This window comes from Chiloscyllium plagiosum, unplaced genomic scaffold (genome assembly GCF_037043375.1).
Source record: "Chiloscyllium plagiosum isolate Xiang-an unplaced genomic scaffold, Cpla_swu_hap1 HiC_scaffold_24, whole genome shotgun sequence".
In the NCBI taxonomy this organism is placed as follows: domain Eukaryota; kingdom Metazoa; phylum Chordata; class Chondrichthyes; order Orectolobiformes; family Hemiscylliidae; genus Chiloscyllium; species Chiloscyllium plagiosum.
In genome coordinates this window covers 52,157,560-52,178,457 of record NW_028270162.1, presented here as the reverse complement: position 1 = coordinate 52,178,457, position 20,898 = coordinate 52,157,560, and the positions used below count along the sequence as shown (strand labels likewise).

Below are 20,898 nucleotides of genomic sequence, written 5' to 3'. Positions count from 1 at the left end.
CTTGATTAAATACAGCTCTTATTCTCAAATGATTCTTGGAGCGAAGAAGGATGAGAGGTGACTTGATAGAAGTGCACAAGATAATGAGCAGCATGCACAGAGTGGATAGCCAGAGACTTTTTCCCAGGGCAGAAATGGCTATCATGAGGGGGCATAATTTTAAGGTGATTAGAGGAAGGTTTAGGGGAGGTGTCAGAGGTAGTTTTTTTTTACGCAGAGAGTGGTGGGTGCATGGAATGACTGCCAGCAGTGGTAGTAGAGGCAGAGACATTAGGGACATTTAGTGACTCTTGGCTAGGAACATGGAGGATAGTAGTGAAAAGTATGTAGGCTAGTTTGATCTTAGAGTAGGATAACGTTTGGCACAACATCAAGGGCCAAAGAGCCGGTACTGTGTTGTACTATTCTATGTTCTATGTAGAAGTGCAGTCCAAATTAGATTCCCTACAGTGTGGAAAAAGGCCCTTCGGCCCAACCAGTCCACACCGACCCTCCGAAGAGAAACCCACCCAGACCCATTTTCCTCTGACTAATGCACCTAACACTACGGGCGATTTAGCTTGGGTGATTCACCTGACCTGCACATCTTTGGACTGTGGGAGGAAACCGGACCACCCGGAGGAAACCCACGCAGACACGGGGAGAGTGTGCAAACTCCACACAGACAGTCGCCCGAGGCTGGAATCGAACCTGGGACCCTGGTGCTGTGAGGCAGCAGTGCTAACAAATATGTGCAAGGTGGGTGGAGGGGCCATGCTAAATTGCTCATAGTGTTCAGGATGTATAGGTTAGTTACATTAGCCCTAGGAGCTTGTTTCAACACTACTGGGCTTCTCAAAAATAATTCTTCCACGGGGTGTGGATATTGTTGGCTATTTATTGCCTTTGATGGGATGATGATGATGAATTGTCTTCTTTAATGTCTGCAGTTCATGTATTGTGTCAGTATATTCACAGTTCTACTTGGAGTCGGTGTGGGTGGGTGTGCGTGTGTGTGAAGTTCTTCTTCGAGTTTCTGTACTATTTTGATATAATTGAATAACTGGCTCGGCCATATCAGAAGGTAACTATGCAACTATGAGACTGAAATATTGTAAGAGTCAGAGGCATCTTTTCCTGAAAGACATAGTGAAACATTTAAGCGAGCAGAAGATATGTTTTTTTCAGGAGACCTCTAGATTATTCCAAAGTTTGAGTTGGATACACTATACGAAAATGTGCATTGTTTGACAGTAATTGTAACAGAAAGGAAGTCTACATATCTTCAGTGAAAGTAGTGTTTATCTCCAAGAGACTTTATTTTATTTTGATGAATGTTATTCCATTTGTATTAGTGAAATCTAAATTCGCCCGGCCTCAGAGATCATGTGGTGAGAGCATTTAATTTACACTCTGCTGAAGGAAGCGCATTTTAACTGCAGCATTACAGCAAAGGCAACTGCTGCCTGGGGTTTTGTTTGCAAAGTTCTGAATTCCATTTAGCAGGTTTCGTTATCATACTGAGATGATGTGCAATTCCAAGAGGGTCTCAGAGATAACACCAAAAAAAAAACTGCCAACTCATCTGCTACAGCAGCCGGATATATTTAAATATCTCGGAAAGCTGATTAGCCTGTTTTGAGCCCATCTTTTGTGGAGACGCTTCACATCCATAGTTGAAAGCCGTCAAGCAGCAGCGCCAACGTTGAAACGTTTAAAGTAGGGATAAGTAAAGACTTTGATGCTCAATTTAGGTAAGAAGACGGGGTGATGCAAGGAAGTAAAATGTTCCATAATCAAAGGGGGGGAACCGCAAATCCTCGGCAGCTCAGACATCATATATGGAGAGAGGGGGATTTTTCAGGTTAATGGCCTCGCCCGAAATGATAATGCTACCTTTCTTTCCATTATGATACCTGACCTATTGATAATTTCAACGCCTTCTGTTTTTAATTGCGCATTTTCAGAATTTTGTTTGCGTTAAAGAGGGTCATAGGTTTGTAATGAGAGGAGAAAATGGGAGAGAGTGTGAGACACTTGAACTGTACGGAGGCATATGTATTTCGGAGATTACAGCAGTGATGGCATCAAAGCTCAAATAAACAGATGTGTTCATGGTATTACAAGGCTGTAATGGAGTAGGACGCTAGAAGTTTGAAGTGGGAGAATGCAATCAGTAGGTCGCAGTTTATTTTAGCCTGCTGAGAACTGGCTCCAAGGGAAAAGGGCTCCAAGGATGGTGGTGGAGGGTTGCTTTTCAGACTGGAGGCCTATGGCCAGTGGTGAGCCACAAGCATCACTGCTGGGTCCATTGTTTTTTGTCATTTATATTAAAGATTTGGACGTGAACGTAGGAGGTATAGTAATAAGTCTGCAGATGCACCAAAATTGTTGGTGTAGTTGACAGCCAAGTGGAGTATCTTAGAGTACAATGAGATCTTCATCAGATGGGGTGGCACAGTGGGAGATGGAGTTTAATTTAGGTAAGTGTGAGGTGCTGCATTTGGAAAGGCAAATCAGGGCAGGGCTTATACCCTTAATGATTAGTTCCTGGAGAGAGTTGCTGAGCAAAGAGATCTTGGAGTGCAGGTTCATAGTTCCTTGAAAGTAGAGTTTCAGGTAGACAGGTTAGTGAAGAAGATGTTTGGTAAGCTTGCCTTTATTGGTCAGTGCATTGTGTGCAGGAGTTGGGAGGTCATGTTACAGCTAGGCCACTTTTGGTATACTGCGTTCAGTTCTGGTCTCCCTGCTAAAGGAAGGATATTTTGAAACTTGAAAGGGTTCAGAAAAGATTACAAAGATGTTGCCAAGTTTGGAGGCTTTGGGCTAGAGGGTGAGGCTGAATTGGCTGGGGTTATTTTCCCTGAAATGTCTGAGGCTGAGGGTCATCTTATAGAAATTTATAAAATCATGAAGAGCATAAATAGGGTGAATAGACAGTGTCTTTTCCCTCAGGTAGCGGAGTCCAAAATGAGAGGGCATTGGTTTAAGGTGAGAGGGAAAAAAATTTAAAAGGGACTGAAGAGCAAGCTTTTTCATGCAGAGGGTAGTGTGTGTATGGAATGAGCTGCCAGTGAAAGTGGTGGAGGCTAGTACAGTTACAACATTTAAAAGGTATCAGGATGGTAATATGAACAAAAAGGATATAAAGGTATATGGGCCAAATGGTGGCAAATGGGACTAGATTAACTTAGGATACCTGGTCGGCATGAATGAGTTAGACCGGAGGATCTGTTTCCATGCTGTCTGTGACTCTATCATTCTATGCTCAGTAATGTTTGTTGTATAATTTGGGATGTTTCCCAATTGTTCCGTTTTGACAATTTCTTTGAGCAGACTGGTATCTCCATAATTCAAACTCTCGCCCAAACATTTAGATCTCCCAAAATTAACAATTGCCCCCCATTTACAGCAAGTAGTTTAGCAAAAACAAAATCACTAACCACTGCCTAAAATGAATAATGACTTTATTCTTAATTAAACATTTTCTGAAAATAGAGATGTAGAAAGTGCAGTAAAAGTTTAGTATTAGCCTATAAGATATGAAAATCAATTTTAAATATTTCAAAATATTATGCTAGTTCACAAGATTTTAAAACAAATGTTTTCTCCCACCCTACTTTGTGTGATTTATTTGAACAGTCTGTTATACTTGGGGGAAGAATTCCAGGTGATTCTCCTAGAGTAGATTCAGTTAAAACTGTCCAGAACTGCACTCAACTTGTCAAAATAGTCTTCGAGGTGTCTGTCAATGTTTCACTGAATTGTGACAGGAGATTGAGAGAAAATGTGCAAATAAAACCCATTAACTCTGGATTTCCCACGAAAATGAAAGTAATGCGTTACCCTGTAACTTACACCAGAGGAATTCATTGATGTTATTGTCATCCTATTGGAGTCAACTCTCAGCACTTGTGTGCTGAAGCTTGGTGTTGAACTGTTACTGTCACCCTATATTTCACTATCCAAAAATCAGAATTTAAAGTGGTCTCATTAAAGATCTATAAACCTACAAATGTGAACATTCATTAAATTCTATTTGTGATATCTTGCATCAACAAAGACAAGTGGATCTTTGATACTAACTCCCAATCAGCATTTCAATGTGTTATATTTCAGGTAAGGAGAGCAGCTTTAATTCTGAATGGGGTGCATTGAAAATGGTCATAAATAAGGTCATGCATTTTTAAATTGGTCATTGGATACATAAAGATGGTGGGTGCTTTTACTTGGATGTAGAATAAAAGCAAATTTTATTTCCAGTGATAGGGGAATGTCACTTTAGGGGAACTTCACTTTACAAACTCACTTTGCTTCACCTGACTGAAAACAAAGGATGCAAAACCCTTGGATGTATCTAATAATTATTCCAGGGTAATTCAGAATTTCCAAAATAAAATGTTAGGACTGTTTTGTTTCAATAACAAACATTTGTATTTAAAAGATGTCTTAAAGTCATGCAGACAGCTAATTTAACTAAAGGCAATTAATCAATATCGGTATCAAGTTAAAGAAGCAGATGACTGTGTTAAGTCTTAAGCAAATTTTGCAAGTCAAGAGAGGGAGGAGTTGAAGTGGAGATTCCAGAATTGAAAATTTATATCTAAGACGCGCCAGAGTGTAGTAATGTTTCAGTCATTCATGAGTTGGTAGCTGTTTTTCCTTTGAGAAAGGAGGTCGAGTTCAAGCTCTACTCCAAAGACTTGAGGGTACACTGAAGGAAGGCAGTATTACTAGACGTTCTGACTTTTGGATAAGACTCTCAACCAAACATTAACAATCAGCCATTTCAGTTAGAAGGAAGATATCCAATTTTCACCATTACAAAGATAAGTGGATTTCTCCTTTGTATCCAAGGCCAAATTTAGCCTTGGAGAAAGTGAGGACTGCAGATACTGGAGATCAGAGCTGAAAATGTGTTGCTGGAAAAGCGCAGCAGGTCGGGCAGCATCCAAGGAGCAGGAGAATCGACGTTTTGGGCATGAGCATTTCCTGATTCCTGAAGAAGGGCTCATGCCTGAAACGTTGATTCTCCTGCTCCTTGGATGCTGCCTGACCTGCTGCAAATTTAGCCTTGAACTAGCACTAAATAAAAATTGACTGGTCATTATCTTTTGCAGTGTGTGGGACTTTGTTTGAAATAAGTTAGGAGCTGTTTCCTACTTTACAACAGTGACTTTGTTTTTATTCATTCATGGGATGATGAAATCACTGGCTAGGCCAACATTTATTGTCCATCCCAGAGGGCAGTTAAGAGTCAACCACATTGCTCTGTGTCTGGAGTCACATGTAGGGCAGACCAGGCAAGGATGGCAGTTTCCTTCCCTAAAGGACATTAGTGAACCAGGTGGGGTTTTACTTTGCTTTTACTTTCTCCAATTAAATAATATTCAATTCCTCTATTCTACCATATAAAGTGCATAACCTCGCATTTGTCCATATTATATTCTATCTGCAAATGTTTTCCTACTCACTTAACCTGACTATATACCTTTGAGACTCTTTGTGCCATTCTCATCACTTGCACTTCCATATATTTTTGTGTCATCTGCAATCTTGACTAAGTATATTCCCTGTCCTCATCCAAGTCATGAATGTTTATTGTAAATGACTGTGGCTCCAAAACTAATCACTGGGTCCTTCCACTAGTTGCAGATTGCCATTCTGTAAATGCACCCATTATCCCAATGCCACGTCCAACACAATGGACTCTTAATGAGTTAAATAGCCTAATGTGTGGTGCAGTATCAAATGAAAATCCAAATCTATTCCATCTACTGCTTCTGCTTTATCTGTCCTGCTTGTTTACTCCTCAAAGAATTCCAGTACATTTACCAAGCATCACTTCCCTTCCATAAAGCCATGCTGACCCTGCACAATCATATCATGTATTTTTAAATGCTCTACAGTTCTATCCTTTGTAATACTTTCTAACATTTTCCCAAGAACAAACTTCAAGCTGATTGGTCTATCATTCCCATTATTTTGTCTCCATTTTGACTCCTCATGGTAGTCTGGTTAGCAAGGTTAGATCACACGGATTATAGAGAGAACTAGCTATTTGGATGCAGAACTGGCTCAAAGATTGGGGGTGGTAGTGGAGGGTTGCTTTTTGGACTGGATGCCTGTGCACTGTGTGCCACAATGATAAGTGCTGGGTCCACTGCTTTTTAACATTTATATGAAGGATTTGGATGTGAACATAGGAGGTATGGTTAGTAAGTTTGACACCGAAATTGAGGTGTAGTGAACAGTGAGGAAGGTTACCTTAGAGTACAATGGGATCTTGATCAGATGGTCCAATTGGCTGTGAAATGGTGGATGGGATTTAATTTAGATAAATGTGAGGTGCTGCATTTTGGAAAGGCAAATCAGGACAAGACTTACAATTGAAGGTATAAGCTTCTGGGGAGTGTTGCTGGAAAAAGAGACCTTGGAGTGCAGGTTCATAGTTCTTTGAAAGTAGAGCTGCAAGTAGATAAGATACTGAAGAAAATATTTTATATGCTTGCCTTTATTGGTCAGTGCATTGAGTTTAGGAGTTTGGAGGTCATGTTGCAGCTGTACAGGGCATTGGTTAGGCCACTTTTGGAATACTGCATGCAATTCTGGTCTCCCTGGTATAGGAAGGGTGTTGTGAAACTTGAAAAGGGATAGAAAAAATTTACAAGGATGTTGCCAGGATAGGAGGATTTGAGTTATAGGGAGAGGCTGAATAGACCGGGGCTATTTTCAATGGAACATCAGAGGCTGAGGGGTGACCTTATAGAGGTCTATACAAACATGAAGGACATAGATAGGCTGGATAGCCAAGGTCTTTTCCTCAGGGTGGGGGAGTCCAAAACTAGAGGGCTTAGGTTTCAGGTGAGAGGGGAAAGTTTTAAAAGAGATCTAAGGGGCAACTTGTTCATTAAGAGGATTGTGCAGGTATGGATTGAGCTGCCAGAGGAAGTGGTGGAGGTTGGTACAATTGTAACATTTAAAAGGCATCTGGATGGGTATGTGAATAAGAAGTGTTTAGGTAGATTTGGGCCAAATGTGACTTGGTTTACTTAGGATATCTGCTCAGCATGGACAAATTGGACCAAAGGGTTTGCTGTATATATCTTGATGACTGTTTATGTTACACTGGCAGTTTTCCAGTTCTCTAGTTGTTTCCCAGAATCTAAAAATTCCTGGAAGATTACCACCAGAGTATCCACTATCTCTGTTGTTACTTCCTGTAATATTCTAAGCTGTATCACATCAGGTCCAGGGATGTATTGTACTCATCTTCAGCCAAAATAGTTTCCCTATCACTTTTTCTTGAGTGATAATTGCTCTCCACTTCTGCTCCTTGAACATTTAGTAATTTTGAAATGCTATTAATGTTTTCAACTTTAAAGAATGGTTCAATGGATTCATTCAAGTCCTCTGCCATTTTTTGATTCCCCACTATTATTTCCCCACCCTCATTCTCTAAGGGGCCTATGTTCATTTTCATCTTACTCTTTTTATATATTTAAAGATGTTCTTGTGGCCCATCTAGATATTCCTAGAACATTTACCCTCAACGATTATTTTCTTTAGTTTGTTTTGGTCATCTTTTGTCAGTTTGTAAATCTTTCCCAATCATCTTACATACCATTACTCTTTGCTACATTGTATGTTTTTTTAACCAGTCCCATTCTAGAATCCTTCTTCCTGTCTAAGATACATCTTTGCTGTGAGTCATGTACTATTTTCTGTTGTTGTTCCTCATCCATCTTTGCTGCTGAACTCCTTTCCCATCCACTCCAGCCAGTTTTGCTCCCATTCCCTTGTGATTATCCTTATTTTAGTTTAATACAACAACTTCTAATTCAAGTTCCTCAGTATTCCTCAATTCTACCATGTTATAGGGACTTTTTTTTCCTGAGGGGATCTTTCACTCTGCCTTTATTTATAAAACCTGCTTACATATCATCAGATCCAAAATAGCCAAATCCCTGGCTAGAGCTACAACACATTCTTCTCAGAAACTGTACTGAATGCACTCTATTAATTCTTTCTCATGGATTCGTCTACCAATCTGACTATCCCAATCTACTCATAAAGTTATTCGTGAATAATATACTGCCTTTGCTACATGCCCTCATTACTCTTAATGTATTCAATATCTCACCATCTCTTAGGTGGCTTATAGATTACTCCTTCTACTATCTTCTTTCCCTTTTTATTCTTTCCTCCATTATTATGGATTCTGCATCTTCCAAGTCAAGAACATTTGTTGCTAGTGTATTTATTACATTCCTTACCAACACTGCTACCTCACTATCCTTTCCTTCCTGCTTGTCCTTTCAGAAGCTCACATTATTTAGTTCCTAGTTTTGATCTGCTTCTCACTATGTCTCTGTAACAGCTATAAGATCAGACCAGTTAACTTGTTTTTGTACTGTTAAATCATCTGTTGTATTCTGAATATTATACATACTGAAGCAAAAAGCCATAATTTTTGATTTGTTACCACTTTTTTCCACGTTCAACCCTATTATTTGCTGTTTTTCTGTTTATATTCTCTGTCCCTTCCTGTCCCTCTCTGAATATCAATGCTACCATATCCTTTTGTTTTGCACATAGCGTCTCCTCTCACCCACCCGTCACTTAATTTATAATTGTCCATCATACTCTAAACCCTTTAGACCTGTCTCGAGTTACTCTGAAATATTATCGGTCAAATAAATCAACGAATTTTAAACAACCAAACAGTAGAAGTGAAAATACTAATAACTACAGAGTTCAACGACTTTTTGAAGGCAATGAGTTCATGTTATGACTTGTTGGTCTAATATCGCGTGTACTCTGTGCAGGTCTGAACGAGATAGCGGGGTGGGACTGCTGATTTCAGCGAACGTGTTTGTTGTGACTTAGCCCTTTTATCAGCTGGAGCAGAGATCACTCTCTTCAGCAGGAATGGTGCTGTCGAAGTTTTAAAAATGTGAAGACGTTTAGTGTGAATAGATTGGGTTTAAAACAATGCACCCAAATAATGGAATGTAAAATTGATTTCTCTTTAATTTAGCCGAGAAGAAAGAAGGAATTTTTGTGGGAAGCAATATGTGTCTCGTTTGGTAAACGTAGATAGGAATTTGACATACATGAATAACTACCGATGCCAAAACACAATCGCGTGGAGTCGATCTAATGTTTTAGGGCAGGATTGCAAAAATAAACATTTTTTTTTTCTCAGCCGGTAGGTCAGAATGATTGGGAAGTACACATCCATATCGAATAATTTGTTCGATGGGCAGGTTTATTCCTGATTTATTCGGTTTATGGTGTTTCTTGTGAAATTACATGTGAGTAAAATGATGAGCACATTGGAAGGGGCTCATCAATAATTGACTGATGCGAGTACCTGAGATTTCTTGTTATGTCTTACACGGGGGCCCAGTGGGATTGCCACCCACAGACCCAACATGGACCCATTTTATCTTAAGAAACGTCTATCTTAAGAAGGCGGGATGTAGGATTTCTGTCAGTTGATTCCAACACATTAAATGCAAGAAAAGTGCCCCCAAAATAATTTTGTTTTTACGATTTTAAGGAGACATTGAGAAGACTAGACAAATACAAGGTACATGTTCTTAGCGATGGCATATAAAAAATCAAACGAGAAAGAATTGCTAGGGAGCAAGGCAAGATGGGAAACAGGAGCAGTTGTAGGCTTTTTGGTCCTTCAAGCCTACTCTGCCAGACAATATGATCATCACCCTTCATCTAACTCAGTCCTCTGTTTCCACTTCTTCCCCATATCATTTGAACCCTCTAGTCCTAAGGACGAGATATAAAAACCCTTCTTGAAAACTTTCAATGTTTTGGCCTCAACCGCTTTCTGTGGCAGAGAATTCCACAAGATCATCACTCTCTGGGTAAAGGCATTTCTGCTTGTCTCAGTCCAAAGTAACCTACTCAGTTTCTTTAGATTGTGTCCCTGGTTCAGGACTCCCCATCATCATGAACATCCTTCCTTCCTTTACCCTGTCTAGTTCTGATAATATGTTATGGGTTTCTATGAGCTGCCCCCGTATTCGTTGATGAATATGTGTACATCATAGAACTGGTCCTGATTGAAATAGCTACAAACATAAAATCCTGCTTCCTAAAGCAAATCTTCCTTATACAAAAAGGAAAATGTAATTGGCTTATTCAGTTTTACTCCCATTGTAACATTTTCATTGCTCTCTTTTTTTCATAGATCATCCAAGAGCACATAGTTGAAAAGCATCAAAAAATATCTCTCAGTAACAACTTCAATCTATAGATGCTCATGTACTTGAGTATATACCATACCCCTCTCCTCGAGGCAATAGATAATAACATGAGAGCAGGCGAATAGTAGCATTCATGAAAAAAATTGGATAGATGCTGGAAAAGGAAATGAATGGGAGGTGTATGGGAAAAGAGCTAAAGAGTGGAACAAATTGAGCAAGATGGTTGAAATTGGTTCATTATACTTGGGTTTTCAAAACAAATTAGGCATAATGTATACGCGATTATTTCTCATGTATGTATTTAACACTTCTTAATTGGACACATTGTTTGAGTTTATGAAGAAAGTCAAAAGTCACATGACACTGGATTATAGTCCAACAGGTTTATTTGAAATCACAAGCTTTCAGACCTTGCTCCTTCTTCAGGTAGCTAGTGAGAAAGGATGCACTGGACACAGAATTTATAAGTAAAAATCAATTGCAAATGTGTTGAATAAATCTAGATGGTTGTTAAGTCTTTAATCAGTTAGAATGATTAGGTCTTAATTGTTTAATATGTTCAAGAAACACACAATCTGTAGAGTCAGTCATTGTGGCATTTCATAAATTCCTACTTTGGAAATAAAAACAGTCTGACTCCAGGTCATGTCACAGAGAGACTTTAAACAAGGTGTCATACCTGAAATGCATTATCTGACCTGAGATATCACCTCTTTTATACTGATAAAGCCTTAAGTTATATTGGGGCAGTGACTTGAAAGAAATTCTGGGATTTACATATTAATCAATCAAAACCTGCAACTCCATTCTAACTGATTAAAGACTTAACAGCCATCTGGGTTTTGCATCAGTTGTATGACCCTTTGATATTTTACTTATAAATTCTGTGTCTGTGTATACTTTCTCACTAGCTACATGAAGAAGGAGCAAGGCTCCAAAAGATTGTGGTTTCAAATAAACTTGTTGGAATACAACTCAGTGTTGTGTGATTTTTGACTTTGATCACTCCAATCCGATCCCGGCACCTCCACATCATGGTTTCTGAAGAAAGTGCAACTCAGACACATTTGCTCATTTAGTTACTCAGCAAATGCATTTGCGTCAAACAATCCACTGGCTCCTTCATACTCCTTCTCTGGTTCCAGCCCCTGGTTTAGATGAAAATGGGAATCCATGGACATTTGGCTCCGTGTGGTTCAAGAAAACTCTATGTTTCCACAATGAAACTCACATACAATCATCGCCCAAGCAGGGTTTAGTTATCGTACCATATGTTTCATTTATCTTATTTCCCAGCCCCATGTATGACTCTATCAAATCTATAATGGACTACAAGATGAAGTAATGTTGATTTGTGGATTTGTGGCATTGTTTAAGACAGTTGGTCAAATCTTATTCCTTGTAGTTAATTTCTTTTCTTAAAGCCACTTTGACGTAAATTCCAAAATTGCTGGAGAAACTCGACAGGTCTGGCATCATCTGTGGACAAAAAGCAGAGTTAATAATTTGAGGCCAATGGCCTTTCTTTAGAACTTACAGTTGCTGGGAAAAAGGTAGTATTTAAGATGAATGCAGGGGTGGGATGGGGAAAGGAGTGTGTGGATATGTGGAGATGGAGTTCAAAGAGGCATCCTCTCAGCATTTAGCCTGTCAAGCCCCTTAAAATCCTATATGTTTCAATGAGATAATCTCTTGTTCCTCCAAACTCCAGTGGGTAGAGTCCTGATCTGTTTAACCTTTGCTCATAAGTCAATCCCTTCATACCAGGGATCATTACAGTGAATATTCTCTGAATTGCCTCCAATTAAACGTTATCCTCTCTTACATAAGGGGACCAAAACAGCCCACGATACTCCAGAAGTGGTCACACCAGCATCTTGTTGTTACGAAATTGATGGTGTGTACTGTACCTTTAAGAGAGAGTGAATGCTGTTCTGCACTGAGAACTTAGAAGCACCTATGTCATATGACTAGATAACAGCCTCAGTGTGTACTGGAAAATGGAAAATATGTAACATTTGACTGTGAAATGGATACCTGAGTTGGTTGTTGTTTTGACAGCAATTCGGATCTAACCAATCAGTTTAAATTATATGCTAAGATACTGAAACCCAGTTTGAATCTATTGTTTTGCCAACATAAAATCAATGAAAAAACCCAATGTTGGGGATATTAAAAAGGTGGCATTTTGAAAATCAGAGAGAGTAACTGCTATCAAGCGAGAGACCCAAAAGATTGAAACACTCTCGATCAAAGGTACCTTTTTCATATGAAATATCTTCACAGTAAAAAGAAAGAAGACAACCTCAGGGGATTTTCAGCCGAAAGAAGACAGACACCGAAGACAACAGCCGCTGCATGGTTTTGAAATTAAATTTATATAAACTTAATGTGTTTTGTTGGAACAGTATGTTGTTATAGAGTTGGAGACAGGTAATAAGCAGTTAAGAGAAGGGGGGCTTACAATTGTAAATAGTTGTTCTTTAAAGTTCACTTTTAGAGTTAAAGAATACATTTTCATTAAACAATGGAATTTGGGAGTTCTCTGTCACTCATATTTTAACAGATTACGGGGCGAGGTGAACTTTTCTGGGTGTTCAGTTTAATTAACAGAGGAGTTCCCTGACGTGTCGTGACACTTGTACAGTGCTATAAGAATTCATTACTAATGTGTTGCAACTCCCTCGAAATAGGGGTCAGCATTCCATTATCCTTTCTAATTCCAGTTTTCAAGTTGTGTCTAATAATTAGACCTAAGAAGTCTGAATTTGTAATTTAGGTAGACGGGTTTTCTTTAACAAGTGTATTGGGCTATGTTAAAGCATTGAATTTGCTTTGTGTGTGCATTTCTTTTCTCTATCTGTCGCATTTCACCTTTATTTTCCCGAGCTAACCCGTGAATGTTGTCTGCAGGGATGTCAATGGTGAGACCGCAAGAGGTTTTCCTTGTGTTTCTCTCCTTAATCCCACTGGTTTTCCAATGTCCGCCGATGTGCCGCTGTACCGGAACCTCCACGGATTGCAGCAGCCGGGAAGTGAATGTCGACACTATTCCCAAACGCTTTGAGGCTGACGTCACCGAGATCAAACTGAACGACAACAAACTAACTTCCATCCCCAGCGGCTTTTTCGACCCTCTGAGGCAGCTGAGATCAGTCTCATTGGACAGGAACCCATGGAGCTGTGATTGCGACATTTTATATCTGAGATCCTGGCTCCTCAAGCAGGAAAACCGAACTATGTACAAGGAATTAAAGTGCTCCTCACCGGCGGCGCTCCAGGGAAGGCTCATCTTGTATCTAACGGAGGATGAGATAATATCTAGCTGCCAGGACTGGTACTGTAACATGGTTCAGATCTGCCAGATCTTGCTCTTCGCCTTCATCATCATTCAGGCCATTCTGCTGATTGGTGTCATCGTCTTCCTCAGGAGATTTGAAAGTTTTGCCAAGGAGGCGATCCGGGCACGAAAAGACGATCATTTTCGGAACGCGATGTAAAATAAATGTTCACTGGGCCCGACATTTTCAGAGTCCGGGGAAAAGCTTTATTTATTGCGCTTCCTGTACTCCACATGACATTGTGCCCGTGTGACAATTATTTCAGTTTTCACCATTTTAGGCCTGTTACTGTAATTTCTCAGCCAGTTTAATAGAGGAGAAGTCCCGAGGAAATGTCAAGCTTACTTTGCTTAAAATCTATGCAAATATAAAGAGCCCCGGATTAACTCGCGAGTCTTACACGTTACGCCTCGTTTGAGATTGATTAATGGCGAGACTATGAGAATTTAAGATATAGCTGTTAATGAAAATAAAGCTATTTTTCACGACGGCTTGGGAAGTTAAATACAAGCCGCGCCAACGTTTAGTCTCAATCCATCCTGATACTGGCAAGTAAGCGGGTGCTACACCAAAAAGAGAACTAAGAATCTCTCAGCACTGCAGCAGTTGAAGAACTTTTTCCAAAAAAATGGAATATTATTTCTAACGACGGTGGATGGGGCCTATTGATATTCCGGAATGCATTGAAAGGATTCTGGCGTTGTTTTGCACAGGGATAGAACAGTTAGCATTCTGAAATATATATTGTACGCTTGGATTTTTTTTTTGTCATTGCTATAAATTTAACTCAGCAAAAGCTTTACTATTGTAATCAATCGATTGTGCTTTTTCTAACATAAGGTCTGCTGAGAAATGCTAAATACCGGTCATTTTGTAGCAGCTGTATCATTGATAGAATGAAAACTTGTGATAGCAAATATTATACCGTGAGAAATTATAGACAGTAGCTGCCTGTATTGTATATTTTAAAAAATGTGTTCATGGGATTTGGACGTCACTGGTAAGGCCAGCATTTATTGTCCATCTCTAATCGTCCAGAGGCCAGATAAGGACATTAGTGAACCATATGGGTCTTAGGACAATGGATAATAATTACAAAAATAGAAATTGCTAGAAAAACTCAGCGGGTATAGCAGCATTTGTGGAGCGAAAGCAGAATGAAAGTTTCAGGTCCAGTGACCCTTCTTGAGAATGGGAATAGTTACATGGCCGCCATTGGGCTCGCTTTTGTGTTGAATTCAAATTTCACCGTCTGCCAGAATGAGAGTCGACCCCACGTCAGCAAAAAACATATATCTGGCATTCTGGATTACTAGTCGCAGTGGCGTTACAGCACCTGTCTTGCATGCTTTTCCAATCAAAGTAGTCACCCCACTGTCAATTGCTCAGGGCAGCACAGAGTGAAGACGGCACTCTCACTGTTTTATTCCTTCTCTTCACGTTATTTTTTCTCTTTTTTCTCAGCTGAGAAGATTGTAATTTTCTAGTTATATGTTTTTTTTTTGTTTTTGCGTGTAGGCGTGAGACACAGTGAAAACGCCAGGTGTGTAAATAACTTTACCAATACTGCACCACCATGAAAAACACCCATGTGGCCAGGAAACAGTATCAGGTCGAGACCCGTCAGGCAATGCCGATGTGAACTCTCTTCACTTTATATTCGATTAGGTAGTTTGCCCGCGATTATTCAATTCAATCAGCTCCACAGCGACACTGGTGGTGACTTAAAGAGACTCCCAATCACTTCGATTCAAAACAGTAAGAAATGCAATAAAATCGAAAGCAGATGTTATGAGGCAGAATAAAGATAACGGCCTACTGGAATTACCGTGGTGACGATACATTTGAAGTTGATCAATGTAAATTTTGGCGTTCAAAACAATGTTGTCAAACAGTTTCGCACTTCATGCAGATAGTCTGCAGCATAGAAACTTGTCAATGAAGCCCTGAGCTTTGTTCAGATTTTAAATTACTGCCAATAACACAAGAACATGAATATTAAACGCACCATTTGGCAGTCGAACTATCCCTACCATTCACCAGACACTGGCCTGAATTTTGCCGTCCCAATAGAGAGTAGATGCCCATTTATTTGGGGTGTGCGAGGCAGTATAACTACTACCGCTTCTATCGTTCGAGATACCGTAATGTATCAAGTCTTTCTTGCGCTGAATAAAGATTATTTACTGCACCAATACGGTTATCCTGGTAGTTATCGATGGATACTAGCGTTTAAGAAATATTTCACAACGGAACCTCATTAGTGCCAATTGTACAAACGCACAATTTTTCAGCAATATGTAAACTCTCCTCATGCAACAGTCCACTATTCCAGAATCACCCGAGTGAACCAGACATGTGCTTCCTCTGTGACAGGTATATCCTTCCTGGCATATCTGTTACTGGTGTAGCTCAGTCTACTACTGGTAGTACAGCAGAAAGTAAATATTCAACAATAAACTTTAGAACAAAACATATCCGAATTTTAGATAAATTAGAATCAACACTAACTGCCAAAATTCTGCAATACTTTTACAAATGATCCCAACTGGTTTTAACAGTGGACATGGCATATCCTGGCTTGACAGACAAAAGCAAAATACTACAGAAGCTGGAAAATCTGACACAAAATAAGAACAGCAAGTTGGGGAAAAGCCCATCAGTTCTGGCAGCATCTGTGAAGAGAAAAACAATTAACATTTTGGGGACAACCACTTTTTCAGGACTGCTAATAGACAAGTGACCTGCTCAATCAGATGCTTAAGCTTTGCAGTTAGTTACTGTGGTGGTTGGCCACTGAAGCATATATACACTAGACTGTAGATGTTCTTCAACAGCAGAATATCAGTTATTATACAAAAGGAATATGGAACAAAACCATATTACACACACATATGTATATAGCCAAAAGATCTTAACACAAACAGCAAAACTGAATTTCAACTTGTTTCCCAACACCACTTTTTTACCGATGCTCAAACACAGATAAATATCACCCCTTTCTCAACTTATTAGCTTTGCTTGACTGACTGCTTCCATGTGCTTTTCCTTAGATTATAGATGCAACTTTACAATTGCTTTCAGAATCTTCTCACCAGAAAATTTCACAGTTCTAATAGCCTAAACTTGTTCAGTTCTAACAACTTGAAAATGTTGATTCAACTCTCCCAGCTTGGAAATTCAATGAACTCGCAACACTTCAGTTAGTCTGACCGATTTCATGAATGAAAAAAGAACTGACTCCAATGTTAAAATATTTTTTCCTCCTGAACTGCCAGGAGACAACTAAACTAGCAGGTTGGGGTCTGTTGTAAAACTCACCAGTAAATAAGCATTCCATTTAATAACACTACAAATGTCCTAGCTGTCACTTGGTTGAAGTCACATGCCGTATTATTGGACGCGATTTGTGTAGCTCACTGCTCCAGTATAACTTTCTGATCTTTTACAATAATCATTACCTTCAAAGAACTGATCAAACTCCATTTACCTCTATTTTTAAAATCGAAATTCCACATGTTAATAAATATAGTACATATTTTATCACACATTACCATTTAATTTTAATCAATTCTGTTAATCTTTGTTGTTCTGAGTTAATTTCTGCAGGAAGTGATAGATATATTGTATTTACAATCTCTGCCATGATTCTCTGCTTGGGTCTTCATTAATTATATGATATAAATCTTCAGTATATTGTTCTATTAGATTTGTCTGTTTGGAGATATAGCTGTGATCAGAGATGCATCAAAATACTTTTATTAAGGAAAGACTGTTTCCAATAAATAACTTTTGATATTGTCACTAATACTAAATGTAACAACCTCAAGGTTACAATTGATCAGAAACTTAACTGGGCCACCCATATAAATAAAAATCAAAAGAACTGCAGATGCTGTAAACCAGAGATAAAAATAAAATTTGCTGGAAAAGCTCAGCAGGTCTGGCAGCATTTGTGGTGAGAAATCAGAGTTAATGTTTTGGGTCAAGTGAGGAATGGTTCTGATTAAGTGTCACTCAACCCAAAAAGTTAACTCTGATTTGTGTCCACAGATGCTGCCAGATCTGCTGAGCTTTTCCAGCAATTGCTATTTTTGCCAGCCATGTAAATACTGCGGCTACAAGTACAGGACAAATGTTGAGAGTTCTGGGGTCAATATCCAACCCTTTGACTGCCCAAAAGCCTGCTAAGCATTCACAAATACATGTCAGAAGTAATACATTGGTGGAGTGCTGTTAGAGTTGTATTTGGCACTTTCGTGGAAGATGAGTGCAAATCCAGCAACACCCAGGAAGCTGGACACCAACAACCTATTTGCCACCTTTAAGATTGATTCCTGCAGCCCTACTCTCCATCATCCACGTATAGTGATATTTGTGTTCACCATCCACAAAATGCAATGCAGCAACTCATTAAGGCTCCTCTGACATCCCTTTCTGAGTCCATAAACTTGATCACCTGGAAAGACAAGGACAGCAGACATTTAAGAGCAACATGATCTTCAAATTCCTTTCCAAGGCACGCATATTGCTGTTAATTCAATGTCATTAGATGAAAACCCAGGAAACCCCTCTTTAATTCCATTGTAAACTGCAACAGTTCAAGATGATCAAACATTATCACTTATAGCTTATTAGTGGAGGATGACAGAAATGTTGACCCTTTCGGTGACACTCATAGGCGATGGAAGAATAAAAAGTATAATGGTTACATGAATTACAGTGAATAAGTGCAAATTGTAATAAAGTCATTGCTGTACATGAACAGAAGATTGCTTCTGAAACACACTGGATCCTGCCCATCTGGAACGCATTTAAGTGAAAGGGTCAAGAAATCACAGCAACATCAAGAAGTATTATCAACGTCTTAAGAATTTGGCTTTTAAAAAAATTCATTTAGGGAACACTGATAACAACTGATCACACTACAGGGCGGTAGACAACAATTTAAACAAATATTGAAGCTAGAAAGGGAATGCTGATACAAATGTAAACCTAAAAATGACCTGAACGTTAGCAAAAAAGGAGAGCGAGACACAAATTATCAATAGTGGTAATGATAATAACAATATCCAGTTAATAAAAGGTAGGAAGTCAACACAAAATAATGGATAAATCCACAGCAGCTATGGTGAAATAAGCAAGAATCATACCATTATACAGTGTGTTTGTGAGGCAGTAACCGGAGCACTGTGCACAGTTTTGGTCACCAGTATTTAATAAAAGATATATTGCTGTCAGACAGAATTCAAAAGAGATTTACTAGTCTGATTCATGGGATGAAGCAGTTGACAATCAAAAACAGTCAAACAGGTGAAACCTTTATTCATTAGAGTCAAGAAGAATGCGAGTTATGACATGGCAGCAAGAGAATGCATTGAAATGTCAAGCAACATAAACAACAAAACAATTTGACATAATCTATTGCTGTCATAATAATATTTCCAGCACAGGCCTGTTGCAGTGCTCCAGAGAAGGTCAGCACAAGCCATACGAACAGCACCTCACTTCCTGCCTACACGGCTTAGTACCCAATATTGAATGCAACAAGTTTACAACATGATTACTGTCCTCCATTTTAAATATACCGCCACCCCCAGTATCTTGTTTGTGTGCTTTTAGCAATGCAAACATACATTGAACTGTCTAAAGCTTTTCAGTAACACCTATTCTGCATGTAGATCACTCCTTTATTACCATTTGCATTCTTGTTAGTATTTACTGTGGGCACCCGCATCAACTGTTCCACTCAATCCTCTTCCTCCTTTTGTCAGCAACAGAAAAACATTATTTTCGTCTGGACCGTCTGCAACGCGAACACATCCTTCCTTAGATACCATCCCAAAACAGCTCCCAATGTGGTTTGACCAGAGCTTTATATGATCACAGCCCTATTTAGTTCTGAAGCTGTGGAACTTGATGGATGAACTTTGGTTTTCTCACCAAACATAGCAAGGAATCTGCAAATAAAGCAAATGGAATTTTAAAAATGTGAAAATCTGAACTAAAACCTGCAAGTAATGGACAGACACAGCACGTCTAGTTGCATTCATGTGCTCACTTCCCTGTGATGTTTGATTTCCCGCATGCTGATCTCCTCCACACTGCACAAACTTGCTCTACACAGAAGATAAATAGGTTAATGTAAAAAAAAGTTAAGAAAAAAGGTAAAAGCAATTGGAGCAGATGAGCTCTGGGCAGGAGCCCTTATGCTGCGTTGCTACTCTGCCATCATCGAGTCTGCTCTCCATTTAATCAAGGCTGATATGTTTCTCAATACTATTTTCCTAATTGTCATCATAACCTTTGATTTCCTTACTGAAAAATAACTTATCTGTCTCTATTTTAAATACACTCAATGAGTTAGCCTCCTAAGCCCTCTGCGGCAACGAGTTCCACAGATTTACCATCCTCTGACGGAATAAATTCCACCTCATCTCAGTTGTAAGGTGTCGGCCCTTCACTCTGAGGGTGTTAGAAACTAGTAGAAACATCTCTATGTCCACTCTAGCCAGGCCTTTCAGTATTCTGTATGCTTCAATGAGATGTTCCCACCACCCCTCCCCCCCCCACCCCATCCTTCAAAACTTTACCAAGCACATTTTGGGGTCTGTACTCACCCCTTCTTCTATTGACACACCTTTCATCCCTAGGATCATTCTTGCAAACCTCATCTGGACTGTCTGCAACGCGAACACATCCTTCCTTAGATACCAGCCCAAAACAGCTCCCAATGTGGTTTGACCAGAGCTTTATATGATCACAGCAGTACATCTTTGCTCTGGCATTCTAGCTCTCTTGAAATGGTTGTGAACATTGTATTTGCCTTCCTAATTGGCAACAGAGCTTGCATGTTAACCTTAAAGGAATCCTGAACTAGGATTCCTAAGTTCCTTTTGTGCTTTAGATTTCTTCTCTGTCTGTATTCCTCCCACAAAGTGCATAACTTCATGATTTCCCATATTGTACCATCTGTTACTTCTTTGCCTCACTGTTCTAGCCCGTTCAACATCTTCTGCAGCACCCCCCACCCCCACCGCTTCCTCAAACGGCCTGTTCAATAGGATCCAAAAGAAAACAACTCGTCAACACCTGCAGTCTGTGCTAGTGCCATAACTGCACTTCTGTGACTTTTTTCTTTCTCTATCATATTTGTCTTGTCTCTTGTATGTCTATTTGTATGTGTATGGGAAATTTTTAAAAGGTTAGAGTTTAAGTTAACATATTATATGCTAGCAAATCATGTTTCTTTTTGTCATTGCTTGGAAACAATTTATTTGCAATTAACAGTGACTTGCTTGTTAATGGAAAAATTAGTGTCCACATTCTTTTGACTAGAGCTAGGC

At 39.3% G+C, this 20,898-nt stretch overlaps 1 protein-coding gene across 1 annotated transcript; it reads left to right on the top strand.

Moving 5' to 3' along the window:
* The first annotated feature begins 1,495 nt into the window (after nt 1–1,495).
* Nucleotides 1,496–14,072, top strand: gp1bb (glycoprotein Ib platelet subunit beta). The gene is made up of 2 exons (XM_043716048.2): nt 1,496–1,733; nt 13,125–14,072. The coding sequence occupies exons 1-2, from the start codon at nt 1,721–1,723 to the stop codon at nt 13,709–13,711; spliced, it is 600 nt and encodes a 199-aa protein (XP_043571983.1). The 5' UTR covers nt 1,496–1,720; the 3' UTR covers nt 13,712–14,072.
* Nucleotides 14,073–20,898: the final 6,826 nt, after the last annotated feature.